The following is an 18,647-nucleotide window of genomic DNA, read 5'->3' as shown; positions in this document are numbered from 1 at the left end:
AACCGGTACTCAAAGAAACATGTCGGAGACACAAAGATGCCACAAAGACGAGGATTCTGCGCTGCACGAGGCAATGTGACCGGAATAAATAAGGAGACAATTAGACACATGAGGAACAGGTGTGCTAAAGCGGGAAGATATTAGACATGGGCGGGGCAGACACCTGAACACGAAATGAAAACAAAAATACACACGGCACAAGAAAAAAGTCCGGGCTATATCCTGACATATAGGCTCAACTGCAGAAGTCACGGCCTGTGAGAAATCCTAATGTACCAGGCCCTGTTGTTAGAATGTTGTTTAAATATTTGTCCCAAAAGATTATTCCAGGGAGTTGTTGTGGAGATTTGGTCATGCTGTCTTTGAATTTTGCTTCACTCTGTTGGACACCCAAACGCAGGATAGCAAAACAAACGGGGTTTAATAACAAAGGAAACACTAAACAACACACGGACTAAAGACAGGACAAGACAACAGTAGATTCCGCGCTTCACGAGGCAACGCGGCACAGTTAAATACACAGGGTAATCACAAATAGGAAACAGGTGTGTAGACAGGGAGGAGCAGACGAAGGCAGGGCAGACACGTGACGAGGAACGTAAACAGATGCACGTGGCCAAAGTCCGGGCTGCAGTTTGTATAAATGCATTGTGTATGTATAGTCCAGTGTTGAATTGTTGGAGTTAAAGTGCAGTGTGTGGCATACCGTATTGTGGAAGTATGCTGTAGGGTGTATTAGTTATGACTGTTAATTAGTCTGATGGGAAAAAGCTATCCTTCAGTCGGCTAGTGCGGGATCGGATGCTGCAGAGGCGTCTTCCTGAGGGAAGCAGAGAGAGCAGTCTGTGCTGAATTATCATCAATCTAGTCTGAACTAATTTTTGGATTATTTTAGTCCAGCGGGTCGCCGCCGCTGTGGATTAGCACAGGACCCTGTTGACTCGTCCATAGTCATAAACGGAGAGAAGTAGCGCCGGTTACAATGTTCTTCCGCAAGACGCATGCAGTTCTGTTTATTAACTGCTAGACTGCAGGGGTGGCCAACCCGCCTCTCCCGAACCGCATGCGGCTCTTTGCCCGGTTTCATGTGTCTCTTACGTTCATATCGAAGTTTGTATTTGTGTCTTTTTAATGTGCGTGTTCGCTTCGCTTGAGTTCAATATGGTATTTTCGTCAAACACGCATGTGAGTGGGATGAAAATACCTCAAAGTTTCCCAGTAGAAGCAAGATCATTTGAGTAAACAATTTGTGTCAAGTTCACTCTTTAAATGGCAGGGGAAAAAAATGTGATGTTCAAGTGTGCCCATGAGTATGATGTGGCTCTTTGCGGTAACACAGTAAAAAATGTGGCTTTTGTTCTCTGACTGGTTGGCCACCTCTGTGCTAGAGCGTGAAACAAAAACAGCAGCACGACAAATAAACTGCGTACCTGTGTAGTGCGTACGTGAGACCACCAAGCCAAAGCAGCAGAGACAGAAGAGAGCTGTTCAGACTTAGGGGATAAGGACACTGGTCCTAAACAGTTAAAGCTGTCTCAATACCCTCATACTCAGTTTGTCACACAAAAAAGAGCCTTTCAAGAACAGTGGTTCAAAAGTTTCAGATGGCTGGAATACTCAGCTAGACAAAATGCTGCTTTCTGCTTTGCTTGTAGGGTATTTGGCAAAAATGTCAGAAAGGATGCACTTGTTAATGATGGAGTTAATAACTGGCAAAATCAACACAGTCACATAAGGACAGTGTGGTTTGTTGGAACAGCTACAAAGCAAGCCTGTCAAAAGGGAATGTTGTAGAGCAGATAGAGGCAGCAAGTACCACTGAAATTAGTGAAAGAAGGCAGTACCTAGAGCGTATTATGGCAGTAACCTGCTTCTTGGGGAAGCAAGGCATAGCATTCAGAGGTCATTATGAAACGGATGAAAGTCACAACAAAGGCAATTTCCTAGAGTCCATATCACTTCTGACCAAATTTGATCCCTTTTTGCAGAGATACACAGCCCCTTCAAACACCACGTACCTCTCATATGATAGCCAAAATGAGATGATAGAGTGCTGTTCAGAAGAACTAACAGAAAATATCATCAGTGAGATAAAGGGAGCAAATATGTATGCCATTATGGCTGATGAGGCCAGGGATGGAAAGACAGAACAGTTGGCACTCTGTGTTAGATATGTGTCTGTTGACGGTGCCGTCAAAGAAAGGTTCCTAGCCCTTACAGAGGTGTCACAGTTTGATGCTACTTCGATAACAGCTGCAATTAAAATCAGTTGGTAAAGAAGGGAATTGATCAGTTGAAATGTGTGGCACAGACCTACGATGGGGCAGCTGTCATTAGTGGGGATGTTGGAGGTGTACAAGCCCATTTTTAAAAAAAGCAGGCAATTTATGTGCATTGCTATGCACATGAGTTAAATCTTGTTTTTCGTCACACATGCAAATCTGTCTCTGAAGCCACAGAGTTCTTCAACATGCTGGAAAGTCTCCATTCTTTTATTAGTGTCTCCCTTGTAAACCACCATAAATTTGTGGACACTCAAAAGAAGGGTTGCAGCCAAGAGAACTTGTGCAGTTGTCAACTACATGCTGGGCATGCCAGCTTCATTCAGTGACCGCAGTGATTGATAATTTCCCTGCTATCATTGAGTGCCTCTCCACAATCAAGACACCTACAGCAGTTGGATTGAGGGCAAAACTCAGTAAATTCTCCTCAGTGTATTTGCAGATGGTTTTCCACACTCTCCTGTCTGTAACAGAAGGTTTACACAGATACCTACAGTACAGAAGGAGACCATTGACATTGACCAAGCAGTGACATACAAAAATACAATGACTGACACCATGAATCAGAAATGCAGTAATACCACTGCTTCAGATCTGTACTCCAGAACAATAGCTATGTGTGAGGCAAAGCAGATAGCAGTAGAATCATCCTCAGGACAGAGGCAGAAGACAAAGAGAATGGATGAATATGTTGTTGAGTCAACTTGTGGGGCAGGCAGTGAAACCTGTGGCTCTTCAGAGTCTGAAGATCTCAAGAGGAAACTTTTGTTTCCTTGTCTGGAACGAATGATCTGTGAACTTGAGAGGCGTTTTTCTGGTGTGAATGAGGATGTGCTCAATGGAATTCAGGCATGCAGTACAACCTCAGGCCATTTCTTGTTTGAGCCTCATCTGACAGCACTGGCTCTGCATTACCATATTGAACTTAAGTCCCAGGAAGTGATAGTTGCAAAAAACTATCTGAAGCGCAAGAGTGAGGCTGGTAAAGTTCAGGACATGCTAGCAGAGTACAGACTCCTAGATTCAGAAATGTTCCCTTCACTGAAAGCTGTTATGCAGGTTGCCTTGACAATACCAGTTAGCAGCTGTACACGTGAACGGTCTTTTAGTGCCTTGCGTCGGCTCCATACATGGCTCAGGAGGACCACAGGCCAAAGCAGACTCCAGCACCTAGCTGTGATGTCAATTGAGAAGAAGTTGCTTGAAGAAATTGAACACCAAAGGGTCATTGACAGTTTTGCCAACCTCAAAGTGCAGAGACATAGATTAACTCTCCCAGAGTAGAGCCAAATGGGGATTCAGGGGAAGTGATTCAAATATTTCCCTCTCTTTCTTTTTTTTATATCTTTACTTTTTATATAATTTAAAGAAGATCAATTACATTTTGTTGTCCAGGTTCCTGTGACTTTGTTCAATAAAGTTGAATCTGATCTAACCAATCTGATGACTGTTGATACAAAAGGAGGCACATGGAGTTAACGGTCAGGAAAACAGCTGAGTGAAGAAGGTTTTGTGTTTGTTACAGGGGGCTGTCTGTGTGAACTCTCACAATTAAGCTGGTGTTCTAAAAAAAAATCTGGATTTTGGAGTTAGTTGAATCAATGTTAAAATGATGAAGTTATGTTTAAATAGACATATTTTTTGTTTTTGTGTAAAAAGAGAGTGGGTGGTGGCAGTGGGGCTCATTGGGTGCTCAGCACCCCTAAAGCTCTGACCCTAGAATCGCCCCTGACTCGTAGTAAGGTACTGTACGTACCAAAAGCCTGTCATCGTTCTGAGTACTTAAATTGTACCCAATTGATAAGGTATTAGACTTAACAAACGTTTGGAATCAAAGACATAGCGGTCGATTAGTAACCAGGGGATTTCTCTATATGGGTGTCTCTACTGATGATTTGTTTAGTTCTCCAACACATTGACGGTACAGTCTTTCAGCTTGAGTGTCTGGATTCTGTGGTCAGTTTTTATTCTTGTGTCTTCAGTGTAACAGAAATGACATCTGCATTCTCGTAGTTGGAACCTAGACAATAAGATGTTGTGAAGTCAAACCCGGGGGAAAATCACGTTCCTCATTTTAGTATTTTTGGCTCCTGGATATGAGATGAATTTATTTGTGTGGCACGGCACAAGACTTGATGTTTGATCACCTTCAGCCAGCACTTTCAAAGACAGGTTGAACATAAACACTTTCCTGTTACTGTGTTTCCTGGATGTCAATGAATGAGTTGGGCAAGAACATGGGTAGAGCTCGATTTCACGACTAGATCACTGAACGCCTAGCTCCAATCCCAATACCCTACTCTTTCCAAATCCACTAGAAAGACCGGTGTGGGTCAAGAAGTACTATGACAGTAGCTGATGTAAAATGATAACATAGATCATCAGTCTTCAAATAGACTTGAAAATGGTGAGTAATGCTGCACGTTTCATTCCAAATGAAGCAGCAAGTTCACCTTACCTTACCTGAGTACTCAACTTGTCTGCATTCTCAAACAAGTATTAGCTGCAGATTGTGCTTCTCCAGAGCCAAAAATAATAATAATTGGAAATTTTGCAAGATAAATCTACATGACCTGAAGCTATTAAGATCAGATATTCATACAGAGACTGTTTACCTTGGTTTAACTCCTAAGTTCGTCAAATTTACAAGTCTCTCCCTAAGACTAAAGCCTGAAAAATAGATCTATAAGAAGTCATTAAGAGCTACAGCCTATCCCTTACTCCTGAATATCCAAACAAATTCCTGACTCCTGTTCTGCTTCAGCAAGGCATTAAAATGAGTTTTGAGTCCAGAGGATCCTCCCTTTAGGTCCACAAATTAGACAATAGACACTAACGCCTAGAGTTAATCCCTGAAAACCACGCCAAGTTGGTTCTGTGTATGTACCTGTGTATAAAAAGCCCGGAATAAAGGTTGGCAGTCACTGAGCTACGGTGAAGGAGCATCCAGATCATCTCCCAACACTGAAGCATCATGGAGTCCAGAGCATCCCTCTCCATTCTAGCCTTGCTGATTGGCTTCACGCAAGCCCTCTATCTCAACCAACCTGAGCATGTGGACATCACGTCAAGGATTCTCACTATCAACAACGGTCTGATAACTCCCTAATCTCAACCTCACTGCACCAGCATTATTACTGCTTAACGTTCTACAGTTATGGGCTTAGAACCTGTCTTGTTCTAAGATATGGGTTTTGCAATTATTTCTTTCGTTCTTTATTTTGCTTGCTTGCACCAGTGAGAGAAACTCTGCTGGTAAAAGTTTTATTTGACAAAAGAATGCATGACTCAAAATGCTAAGAGACCACCATTAGTACTGCTTATTGGTTTTGCTGTAATTATCCCTTTTTGTTTCTCTGGATGAAGGATCCAGCAAAGAGTTGTTGGAGGGAGACATACTCTTGCCAAGAACCAGGAATGCTCTGGTCTGCAGTGACAACAGCTGCTTTTGGAAGAAGTCCTCAAATGGCCTGGTGCAGGTGCCTTACGTATTGAGCAATGTTTTCTGTAAGTGAAAGACTTCCTTATTCACATTGTCCACTTATGACACATCTCTGTTTTTATCTTTTTAACGTGTTGCCCATGTTCTTTACAGCTTCCTCTGACAGGACTGTTATTACCAATGCCATGGCTTCCTTCCACAACAAAACCTGCATCCGTTTTGTTTCCAGGACAAATCAAACTGATTACCTCAGCATTGAGAGCAAAGACGGGTGAGAACCACCAAACCTTTCCCTCTAACATTTAATGGAGTTATTTGGTGTCTCCTAATGTGCCCATATGTTAATGTTAGTGACATGGTGGATCCCACTCTCTTTTCTCTCAGATGCTACTCTTATGTGGGCAAAACAGGTGGTGCTCAAGTGGTCTCTCTCAGCAGGTTGGGCTGTGTTTACTACGGCATCACCGAGCACGAGCTAAACCATGCACTTGGTTTCCACCACGAGCATACTAGGAGTGATCGCGACAGTTACGTGACCATCAACTGGGAAAACATCAACCCATCCACAACATCTAATTTTAAGCTGAAGAAAACCAACAACCTCAAAACACCATACGACTACTCTTCTGTTATGCACTATGGAAGAACAGCTTTCTCCATCAACGGTCTGGACACCATCACTCCCATTCCTGATCCGTCAGTGGAGATCGGACAGAGAACGGAACTGTCTGCCATCGACATCCTGAGGATCAACAAGCTCTACAAATGCTGAAATTCTTCAGAAATATTGACTTGATTAAACTTTGCTGTAACATTGTGTAACTGTCAAAGATAGAGGACCCAGTATTGACTTCATTGCTGTGCTAACAAAATATGGAATCATACAATAAAATGGCTACAAGCATCTTTTTCATAGCGTGAGCTTTAATAATGTATTTCACCTAAACCACATCAAACAGTTTTTAATTATCCCAGAATCATCAATGCTGAAAAAGGTGTATAGTCACATCCTCAATATTCAATTTGCATATCATACAAGTACCGTAATTTTATTAAATATCATTTTGTATAAATGTAATTGCACTTTGACATGTCTGACTACTTATGAGTATAAACATTATTTGTTTAAGGACAGTCATCAAATATAGTGTCAGAAAACGGGGGTGACTTTGTGATTAAATTCAGAGCCAAATGCAGGGATAGCTAAAAACATGCTTTATTAAATAAAACATAACACAAAAAAAGGGAAACACTGGGAGAAAGAAGAGAAAACCGGTACTCAAAGAAACATGTCAGAGACACAAAGATGCCACAAAGACGAGGATTCCGCGCTGCACGAGGCAATGTGACCGGAATAAATAAGGAGACAATTAGACACATGAGGAACAGGTGTGCTAAAGCGGGAAGATATTAGACACGGGCGGGGCAGACACCTGAACACGAAACGAAAACAAAAATACACACGGCACAAGAAAAAAGTCCGGGCTATATCCTGACATATAGGCTCAACTGCAGAAGTCACGGCCTGTGAGAAATCCTAATGTACCAGGCCCTGTTGTTAGAATGTTGTTTAAATATTTGTCCCAAAATATTGGATTATTCCAGGGAGTTGTTGTGGAGATTTGGTAATGCTGTCTTTGAATTTTGCTTCACTCTGTTGGACAGTTCAAGATACTTTGGGTGAAAGTGAAAAATGAGGCTTAGAAATACACCAAAATAGTCCACAACACATTCTTTCAGCTGAGGAATATGCTTGAATTAGACAACGTTATTATTACCACAGCGGTGGCAGCTGCAGGTAGCTTGAACAGAGACACACAAGATAGCTTTGTCTCAAGATGTATTCTGGCTTCGGGTTCTCGTAGTAAGGTACTGTACGTACCAAAGACCTGTCATCGTTCTGAGTACTTAAATTGATTCTTTAGAAATTTCCCTGTCACTGTACCCAATTGATAAGGTATTAGACTTAACAAACTTTTGGAATCAAACACATAGCGGTCGATTAGTAACCAGGGGATTTCTCTATATGGGTGTCTCTACTGATGATTGGTTTAGTTCTCCAACACATTGACGGTACAATCTTTCAGCTTGAGTGTCTGGATTCTGTGGTCAGTTTTTATTCTTGTGTCTTCAATGTAACAGAAATGACATCTGCATTCTCGTAGTTGGAACCTAAACAATAAGATGTTGTGAAGTCAAAGCCGAGGGAAAATCACGTTCCTCGTTTTAGTATTTGTGGCTCCTGGATATGAGGTGAATTTTTTTGTGTAGCACGGAACAAGATTTGATGTTTGATCACCTTCAGCCAGCATTTTCAAAGACAGGTTGAACATAAACACTTTCCTGTTACTGTTGTGAGTGCAGGATAAAACGGGACCCAAATGCAGGATAGCAAAACAGAACAGGGATTTATTAACTAAAAGGACACCAAACAGGACACAGACAAAGACAACAGTGGACAACAGTACAAAACAGTACAACTCAGTAGATTCCGCGCTGCACAAGGCAACGCGGCACGGTTAAATAGACACAGGTAATTACAAAAGGAAACAGGTGTGTGGAAACGGGAGGAGCAGACAAAGGCGGGGCAGACACGTGACGAGGAACATAACAAATGCACGTGGCCAAAGTCCGGGCTAAGTCCTGACAGTACCCCCCTTCAAAGCGCGGCTCCCGATGCGCCAATCCATCCTGACAATCCCAATGGGGTCCAGGTGGGGATAGCAAGGCACACGGCGAGGCAGGTGGGGGGAGCAAGGCACACGGTGAGGCAGGTGGGGGAGCAAGGCACACGGCGAGGCAGGTGGGGAGAGCAAGGCACACGGCGAGGCAGGTGGGGGGAGCAAGGCACATGGCAGCGTAGCCAGAGAGGGCCGAGCGACGTCCACAGCCGAGCTGAAGGGCCGAGCGAAGTCCACCACCGAGCTGAAGGGCCGGGCGACGTCCACCGCCGAGCTGAAAGGCAGAGCGACGTCCACCGCTGAGCTAAAGGGCCGAGCAACGTCCACAGACGAGCTGAAGGGTCGAGCGACGTTCATAGCCGAGCTGAAGGGCCGAGCGCAACCCCCTACACGAGTCCAGAACACCGGGGGGAGGGGGAGTCTTCCGCCCCGGGGCAAACAATAAATAAATAAATAATAATAAAAGAAATCCCCCTAGGGCAAAAACATACGGGCCTGCCACACCCACCGCGGACAGAAAGTGGAGCGGCGTCCTCCACGGGAAAACCAGGAAGTGGAGCGACGTCCCCCAGAGGACCGGTGCGGGGCGATGTCGCAGGAAACCGAGAGAAACAGAAAAACCAAAAAATCGGGCTGGTGACATGGACCGCAACCAGGAAGTGAGGTGAAGCCCCCCTCCGAATACCGGAAGTGGAGCGGCGTCCCTCACCTGAAAAAATGCGGACCAATGTCACCCAGAAAACAAAAATTCCAAGAAACAAAACAGTCCAAAACGAAAAAATACACCCACAAAAAATACTCCCACAGTCTGACTTGAAAATGGTGAGTAATGCTGCACGTTTCATTCCAAATGAAGCAGCAAGTTCAACTTACTTTACCTGAGTAGTCAATTTGTCTGCATTCTCAAACAAGTATTAGCTGCAGATTGTGCTTCTCCAAAGCCAATAATATTAATAATCGGAAATGTTGCAAAAAAAATCTACATGACCTGAAGCTATTGAGATCAGATATTCATACAGAGACTGTTTACCTTGGTTTAACTCCTAAGTTTGTCAAATTTACAAGTCACTCCCTAAGACTAGAGCCTGAAAGATAGATCTATAAGAAGTCATTAAGAGCTACAGCCTATCCCTTACTCCTGAATATCCAAACAAATTCCTGACTCCTGTTCTGCTTCAGCAAGGCATTAAAATGAGTTTTGAGTCCAGAGGATCCTCCCTTTAGGTCCACAAATTAGACAGTAGACACTAACACCTAGAGTTAATCCCTGAAAACCACACCAAGTTGGTTCTGTTTGTGTACCTGTGTATAAAAAGCCCGGAATAAAGGTTGGCAGTCACTGAGCTACGGTGAAGGAGCATCCAGATCATCTCCCAACACTGAAGCATCATGGAGTCCAGAGCATCTCTCTCCATTCTAGCCTTGCTGATTGGCTTCACGCAAGCCCTCTATCTCAACCAACCTGAGCACGTTGATATCACGTCAAGGATTCTCACTATCAACAACGGTCTGATAACTCCCTAATCTCAACCTCACTGCACCAGCATTATTACTGCTTAACGTTCTACAGTTATGGGCCTAGAACCTGTCTTGTTCTAAGATATGGATTTTGCAATTATTTCTTTCGTTCTTTATTTTGCTTGCTTGCACCAGTGAGAGAAACTCTGCTGGTGAAAGTTTTATTTGACAAAAGAATGCATGACTCAAAATGCTAAGAGACCACCATTAGTACTGCTTATTGGTTTTGCTGTAATTATCCCTTTTTGTTTCTCTGGATGAAGGATCCAGCAAAGAGTTGTTGGAGGGAGACATACTCTTGCCAAGAACCAGGAATGCTCTGGTCTGCCGTGACAACAGCTGCTTTTGGAAGAAGTCCTCAAATGGCCTGGTGCAGGTGCCTTACGTATTGAGCAATGTTTTCTGTAAGTGAAAGACTTCCTTATTCACATTGTCCACTTATGACACATCTCTGTTTATATCTCTTTAACGTTTTGCACATGTTCTTTACAGCTTCCTCTGACAGGACTGTTATTACCAATGCCATGGCTTCCTTCCACAACAAAACCTGCATCCGTTTCATTCCCAGGACAAATCAACCTGATTACCTCAGCATAGAGAGTCAAGATGGGTGAGAACCACTGCACCATTCCCAGTGTCTGTAAAAAAAAAAAAATGTTGTTCTTTATTTCTCATTTGATGCAGTGTCTATCTGTTGACCTGGTTAATCTCTTGTTATTTCTCTTAGATGCTTCTCCGATGTGGGCAGATCGGGTGGCGCTCAGGTGCTCTCTCTTAGCAGGTCGGGTTGTGTTTACTACGGCATCGCCGAGCACGAGCTAAACCATGCACTTGGTTTCTACCACGAGCATTCTAGGAGTGATCGCGACAGCTACGTGACCATCAACTGGGAAAACATCGACCCATCATCAAAGTCTAGTTTTAAGCTGAGGAACACCAACAACCTCAACACGACGTACGACTACTCTTCTGTGATGCACTATGGAAGAACAGCTTTCTCCATCAACGGTCTGGACACCATCACTCCCATTCCTGATCCGTCAGTGGAGATCGGACAGAGAACGGAACTGTCTGCCATCGACATCCTGAGGATCAACAAGCTCTACAAATGCTGAAATTCTTCAGAAATGTTGACTTGATTAAACTTTGCTGTAACATTGTGTAACTGGCAAAGATATAGGACCCAGTAATGACTTCATTGCTGTGCTAACAAAATATGGAATCATACAATAAAATGGCTACAAGCATCTTTTTCATAGCGTGAGCTTTAATAATGTATTTCACGTAAACCACATCAAACAGTTTTTAATCATCCCAGAATCATCAATGCTGAAAAAGGTCTATGGTCACACCTTTAATATACAATTTGCATCTCATACAAGTACCGTAATTTTATTAAATACCATTTTGTATAAATGTAATGGCACATTGACATGTCTGACTATTTATGAGTATAAACATTATTTGTTTAAGGACAGTCATCAAATATAGTGTCAGAAAACGGGGGTGACTTTGTGATTAAATTCAGAGCCAAATGCAGGGATAGCTAAAAACATGCTTTATTAAATAAAACATAACACAAAAAAAGGAAACACTGGGAGAAAGAAGAGAAAACCGGTACTCAAAGAAACATGTCGGAGACACAAAGATGCCACAAAGACGAGGATTCTGCGCTGCACGAGGCAATGTGACCGGAATAAATAAGGAGACAATTAGACACATGAGGAACAGGTGTGCTAAAGCGGGAAGATATTAGACATGGGCGGGGCAGACACCTGAACACGAAACGAAAACAAAAATACACACGGCACAAGAAAAAAGTCCGGGCTATATCCTGACATATAGGCTCAACTGCAGAAGTCACGGCCTGTGAGAAATCCTAATGTACCAGGCCCTGTTGTTAGAATGTTGTTTAAATATTTGTCCCAAAAGATTATTCCAGGGAGTTGTTGTGGAGATTTGGTAATGCTGTCTTTGAATTTTGCTTCACTCTGTTGGACAGTTCAAGATACTTTGGGTGAAACTGATAAGTGAGGCTTAGAAATACACCAAAATTGTCCACAACACATTCTTTCAGCTGAGGAATATGCTTGAATTAGACAACGTTATTATTACATCAGCGGTGGCAGCTGCAGTTAGCTTGAACAGAGACACACAAGATAGTTTTGTCTCAAGATGTATTCTGGCTTTGTGTACTCATAGCATGGGCGAGGCTAGCATCTTTTTAGGGGTGCTTCAGCTCAGCACCCCTAAAACTTGGAGTAAGAAATGTTGTTATTCTAAAATCTTTGTTCGTCTTTTACAAGGTTAAATAATGTCCAAATACACCGTAGTTTGTGGTTTAAAATGTATGTGTTAAGGATGAAAATGAAAACATCCCCCTTAACAAATGGTGTCATCCTCTTCTCTTCTTCTACTTCTCCTCTGTACCTGCACCGCTCAGCACGACCGTCATCCAGCATGAAACACACGCAGAGTGAGAACCCGTTATGTAGTGTTGTGAATCAACTAAGTTGCTTCAAAGCTGTGTCTCACGCTTCTTTTCTTTTACCTAGAGTTTTTCCGATTCCGAAACCATATCGGTGAGTCAGTATCCTGAATCAAGTCAAGTCAAGTCAAGTCAAGTCACTTTTATTGTCACATCACCACAGCACATGTGCCTTGGTGAGTGAAATTCTTGGGAGCGTGCTCCAGAAGTTGCAGAACAATTTACATACATGTGAAGTTAATAAACAGTTTAAATTTTGGGTGAAACTGTGCAAAATGCTCATTACCAGGAGAAACTCATGCATAGTCAGTTGTCATGATGTGGATTAGCACAGGACCCTGTTGACTCGTCCATAGTCATAAACGGAGAGAAGTAGCGCCGGTTACAATGTTCTTCCGCAAGACGCATGCAGTTCTGTTTATTAACTGCTAGACTGCAGGGGTGGCCAACCCGCCTCTCCCGAACCGCATGCGGCTCTTTGCCCGGTTTCATGTGTCTCTTACGTTCATATCGAAGTTTGTATTTGTGTCTTTTTAATGTGCGTGTTCGCTTCGCTTGAGTTCAATATGGTATTTTCGTCAAACACGCATGTGAGTGGGATGAAAATACCTCAAAGTTTCCCAGTAGAAGCAAGATCATTTGAGTAAACAATTTGTGTCAAGTTCACTCTTTAAATGGCAGGGAAAAAAAATGTGATGTTCAAGTGTGCCCATGAGTATGATGTGGCTCTTTGCGGTAACACAGTAAAAAATGTGGCTTTTGGTCTCTGACTGGTTGGCCACCTCTGTGCTAGAGCGTGAAACAAAAACAGCAGCGCGACAAATAAACTGCGTACCTGTGTAGTGCGTACGTGAGACCACCAAGCCAAAGCAGCAGAGACAGAAGAGAGCTGTTCAGACTTAGGGGATAAGGACACTGGTCCTAAACAGTTAAAGCTGTCTCAATACCCTCATACTCAGTTTGTCACACAAAAAAGAGCCTTTCAAGAACAGTGGTTCAAAAGTTTCAGATGGCTGGAATACTCAGCTAGACAAAATGCTGCTTTCTGCTTTGCTTGTAGGGTATTTGGCAAAAATGTCAGAAAGGATGCACTTGTTAATGATGGAGTTAATAACTGGCAAAATCAACACAGTCACATAAGGACAGTGTGGTTTGTTGGAACAGCTACAAAGCAAGCCTGTCAAAAGGGAATGTTGTAGAGCAGATAGAGGCAGCAAGTACCACTGAAATTAGTGAAAGAAGGCAGTACCTAGAGCGTATTATGGCAGTAACCTGCTTCTTGGGGAAGCAAGGCATAGCATTCAGAGGTCATTATGAAACGGATGAAAGTCACAACAAAGGCAATTTCCTAGAGTCCATATCACTTCTGACCAAATTTGATCCCTTTTTGCAGAGATACACAGCCCCTTCAAACACCACGTACCTCTCATATGATAGCCAAAATGAGATGATAGAGTGCTGTTCAGAAGAACTAACAGAAAATATCATCAGTGAGATAAAGGGAGCAAATATGTATGCCATTATGGCTGATGAGGCCAGGGATGGAAAGACAGAACAGTTGGCACTCTGTGTTAGATATGTGTCTGTTGACGGTGCCGTCAAAGAAAGGTTCCTAGCCCTTACAGAGGTGTCACAGTTTGATGCTACTTCGATAACAGCTGCAATTAAAATCAGTTGGTAAAGAAGGGAATTGATCAGTTGAAATGTGTGGCACAGACCTACGATGGGGCAGCTGTCATTAGTGGGGATGTTGGAGGTGTACAAGCCCATTTTTAAAAAAAGCAGGCAATTTATGTGCATTGCTATGCACATGAGTTAAATCTTGTTTTTCGTCACACATGCAAATCTGTCTCTGAAGCCACAGAGTTCTTCAACATGCTGGAAAGTCTCCATTCTTTTATTAGTGTCTCCCTTGTAAACCACCATAAATTTGTGGACACTCAAAAGAAGGGTTGCAGCCAAGAGAACTTGTGCAGTTGTCAACTACATGCTGGGCATGCCAGCTTCATTCAGTGACCGCAGTGATTGATAATTTCCCTGCTATCATTGAGTGCCTCTCCACAATCAAGACACCTACAGCAGTTGGATTGAGGGCAAAACTCAGTAAATTCTCCTCAGTGTATTTGCAGATGGTTTTCCACACTCTCCTGTCTGTAACAGAAGGTTTACACAGATACCTACAGTACAGAAGGAGACCATTGACATTGCCCAAGCAGTGACATACAAAAATACAATGACTGACACCATGAATCAGAAATGCAGTAATACCACTGCTTCAGATCTGTACTCCAGAACAATAGCTATGTGTGAGGCAAAGCAGATAGCAGTAGAATCATCCTCAGGACAGAGGCAGAAGACAAAGAGAATGGATGAATATGTTGTTGAGTCAACTTGTGGGGCAGGCAGTGAAACCTGTGGCTCTTCAGAGTCTGAAGATCTCAAGAGGAAACTTTTGTTTCCTTGTCTGGAACGAATGATCTGTGAACTTGAGAGGCGTTTTTCTGGTGTGAATGAGGATGTGCTCAATGGAATTCAGGCATGCAGTACAACCTCAGGCCATTTCTTGTTTGAGCCTCATCTGACAGCACTGGCTCTGCATTACCATATTGAACTTAAGTCCCAGGAAGTGATAGTTGCAAAAAACTATCTGAAGCGCAAGAGTGAGGCTGGTAAAGTTCAGCACATGCTAGCAGAGTACAGACTCCTAGATTCAGAAATGTTCCCTTCACTGAAAGCTGTTATGCAGGTTGCCTTGACAATACCAGTTAGCAGCTGTACACGTGAACGGTCTTTTAGTGCCTTGCGTCGGCTCCATACATGGCTCAGGAGGACCACAGGCCAAAGCAGACTCCAGCACCTAGCTGTGATGTCAATTGAGAAGAAGTTGCTTGAAGAAATTGAACACCAAAGGGTCATTGACAGTTTTTCCAACCTCAAAGTGCAGAGACATAGATTAACTCTCCCAGAGTAGAGCCAAATGGGGATTCAGGGGAAGTGCTTCAAATATTTCCCTCTCTTTCTTTTTTTTATAACTTTACTTTTTATATAATTTAAAGAAGATCAATTACATTTTGTTGTCCAGGTTCCTGTGACTTTGTTCAATAAAGTTGAATCTGATCTAACCAATCTGATGACTGTTGATACAAAATGAGGCACATGGAGTTAACGGTCAGGAAAACAGCTGAGTGAAGAAGGTTTTGTGTTTGTTACAGGGGGCTGTCTGTGTGAACTCTCACAATTAAGCTGGTGTTCTAAAAAAAAATCTGGATTTTGGAGTTAGTTGAATCAATGTTAAAATGATGAAGTTATGTTTAAATAGACATATTTTTTGTTTTTGTGTAAAAAGAGAGTGGGTGGTGGCAGTGGGGCTCATTGGGTGCTCAGCACCCCTAAAGCTCTGACCCTAGAATCGCCCCTGACTCGTAGTAAGGTACTGTACGTACCAAAAGCCTGTCATCGTTCTGAGTACTTAAATTGTACCCAATTGATAAGGTATTAGACTTAACAAACGTTTGGAATCAAAGACATAGCGGTCGATTAGTAACCAGGGGATTTCTCTATATGGGTGTCTCTACTGATGATTTGTTTAGTTCTCCAACACATTGACGGTACAGTCTTTCAGCTTGAGTGTCTGGATTCTGTGGTCAGTTTTTATTCTTGTGTCTTCAGTGTAACAGAAATGACATCTGCATTCTCGTAGTTGGAACCTAGACAATAAGATGTTGTGAAGTCAAACCCGGGGGAAAATCACGTTCCTCATTTTAGTATTTTTGGCTCCTGGATATGAGATGAATTTATTTGTGTGGCACGGCACAAGACTTGATGTTTGATCACCTTCAGCCAGCACTTTCAAAGACAGGTTGAACATAAACACTTTCCTGTTACTGTGTTTCCTGGATGTCAATGAATGAGTTGGGCAAGAACATGGGTAGAGCTCGATTTCACGACTAGATCACTGAACGCCTAGCTCCAATCCCAATACCCTACTCTTTCCAAATCCACTAGAAAGACCGGTGTGGGTCAAGAAGTACTATGACAGTAGCTGATGTAAAATGATAACATAGATCATCAGTCTTCAAATAGACTTGAAAATGGTGAGTAATGCTGCACGTTTCATTCCAAATGAAGCAGCAAGTTCACCTTACCTTACCTGAGTACTCAACTTGTCTGCATTCTCAAACAAGTATTAGCTGCAGATTGTGCTTCTCCAGAGCCAAAAATAATAATAATTGGAAATTTTGCAAGATAAATCTACATGACCTGAAGCTATTAAGATCAGATATTCATACAGAGACTGTTTACCTTGGTTTAACTCCTAAGTTCGTCAAATTTACAAGTCTCTCCCTAAGACTAGAGCCTGAAAAATAGATCTATAAGAAGTCATTAAGAGCTACAGCCTATCCCTTACTCCTGAATATCCAAACAAATTCCTGACTCCTGTTCTGCTTCAGCAAGGCATTAAAATGAGTTTTGAGTCCAGAGGATCCTCCCTTTAGGTCCACAAATTAGACAATAGACACTAACGCCTAGAGTTAATCCCTGAAAACCACGCCAAGTTGGTTCTGTGTATGTACCTGTGTATAAAAAGCCCGGAATAAAGGTTGGCAGTCACTGAGCTACGGTGAAGGAGCATCCAGATCATCTCCCAACACTGAAGCATCATGGAGTCCAGAGCATCCCTCTCCATTCTAGCCTTGCTGATTGGCTTCACGCAAGCCCTCTATCTCAACCAACCTGAGCATGTGGACATCACGTCAAGGATTCTCACTATCAACAACGGTCTGATAACTCCCTAATCTCAACCTCACTGCACCAGCATTATTACTGCTTAACGTTCTACAGTTATGGGCTTAGAACCTGTCTTGTTCTAAGATATGGGTTTTGCAATTATTTCTTTCGTTCTTTATTTTGCTTGCTTGCACCAGTGAGAGAAACTCTGCTGGTAAAAGTTTTATTTGACAAAAGAATGCATGACTCAAAATGCTAAGAGACCACCATTAGTACTGCTTATTGGTTTTGCTGTAATTATCCCTTTTTGTTTCTCTGGATGAAGGATCCAGCAAAGAGTTGTTGGAGGGAGACATACTCTTGCCAAGAACCAGGAATGCTCTGGTCTGCAGTGACAACAGCTGCTTTTGGAAGAAGTCCTCAAATGGCCTGGTGCAGGTGCCTTACGTATTGAGCAATGTTTTCTGTAAGTGAAAGACTTCCTTATTCACATTGTCCACTTATGACACATCTCTGTTTTTATCTTTTTAATGTGTTGCCCATGTTCTTTACAGCTTCCTCTGACAGGACTGTTATTACCAATGCCATGGCTTCCTTCCACAACAAAACCTGCATCCGTTTTGTTTCCAGGACAAATCAAACTGATTACCTCAGCATTGAGAGCAAAGACGGGTGAGAACCACCAAACCTTTCCCTCTAACATTTAATGGAGTTATTTGGTGTCTCCTAATGTGCCCATATGTTAATGTTAGTGACATGGTGGATCCCACTCTCTTTTCTCTCAGATGCTACTCTTATGTGGGCAAAACAGGTGGTGCTCAAGTGGTCTCTCTCAGCAGGTTTGGTTGTGTTTACTACGGCATCGCCGAGCACGAGCTAAACCATGCACTTGGTTTCTACCACGAGCATACTAGGAGTGATCGCGACAGCTACGTGACCATCAACTGGGCAAACATCGATCCATCCAATAAGTCAAATTTTGAGCTTAAGAACACCAACAACCTCAACACGACGTACGACTACTCTTCTGTAATGCACTATGGAAGAACAGCTTTCTCCATCAACGGTCTGGACACCATCACTCCCATTCCTGATCCATCAGTGGAGATCGGACAGAGAACAGAACTGTCTGCCATCGACATCCTGAGGATCAACAAGCTCTACAAATGCTGAAATTCTTCAGAAATGTTGACTTGATTAAACTTTGCTGTAACATTGTGTAACTGTCAAAGATAGAGGACCCAGTAATGACTTCATTGCTGTGCTAACAAAATATGGAATCATACAATAAAATGGCTACAAGCATCTTTTCATAGCGTGTGCTTTAATAATGTATTTCACCTAAACCACATCAAACAGTTTTTAATCATCCCAGAATCATCAATGCTGAAAAAGGTCTATGGTCACACCTTTAATATTCAATTTGCATATCATACAAGTACCGTCATTTTTTTGAATATCATTTTGTATACAGTGCTCAGCGTAAATGAGTACACCCCCTTTAAAAA

General features: G+C 42.6%; 3 protein-coding genes across 3 annotated transcripts; all 3 read left to right on the top strand.

Moving 5' to 3' along the window:
• Positions 1–5,256: 5,256 nt before the first annotated feature.
• On the top strand, positions 5,257–6,496 carry LOC132838645 (hatching enzyme 1.2-like). The gene is made up of 4 exons (XM_060859137.1): positions 5,257–5,374; positions 5,649–5,789; positions 5,878–5,995; positions 6,109–6,496. The coding sequence occupies exons 1-4, from the start codon at positions 5,257–5,259 to the stop codon at positions 6,494–6,496; spliced, it is 765 nt and encodes a 254-aa protein (XP_060715120.1).
• A 3,269-nt stretch (positions 6,497–9,765) lies between these two features.
• On the top strand, positions 9,766–11,038 carry LOC132838646 (hatching enzyme 1.2-like). Its single transcript, XM_060859138.1, has 4 exons — positions 9,766–9,912; positions 10,187–10,327; positions 10,416–10,533; positions 10,651–11,038. The coding sequence occupies exons 1-4, from the start codon at positions 9,795–9,797 to the stop codon at positions 11,036–11,038; spliced, it is 765 nt and encodes a 254-aa protein (XP_060715121.1). The 5' UTR covers positions 9,766–9,794.
• A 6,034-nt stretch (positions 11,039–17,072) lies between these two features.
• Positions 17,073–18,312, top strand: LOC132838651 (hatching enzyme 1.2-like). Its single transcript, XM_060859143.1, has 4 exons — positions 17,073–17,190; positions 17,465–17,605; positions 17,694–17,811; positions 17,925–18,312. Exons 1-4 carry the CDS (start codon positions 17,073–17,075, stop codon positions 18,310–18,312), a joined length of 765 nt encoding a protein of 254 aa, XP_060715126.1.
• Positions 18,313–18,647: the final 335 nt, after the last annotated feature.

This window comes from Tachysurus vachellii, chromosome 23 (genome assembly GCF_030014155.1).
Source record: "Tachysurus vachellii isolate PV-2020 chromosome 23, HZAU_Pvac_v1, whole genome shotgun sequence".
In the NCBI taxonomy this organism is placed as follows: domain Eukaryota; kingdom Metazoa; phylum Chordata; class Actinopteri; order Siluriformes; family Bagridae; genus Tachysurus; species Tachysurus vachellii.
This window is presented reverse-complemented; position numbering and strand designations above follow the sequence as displayed.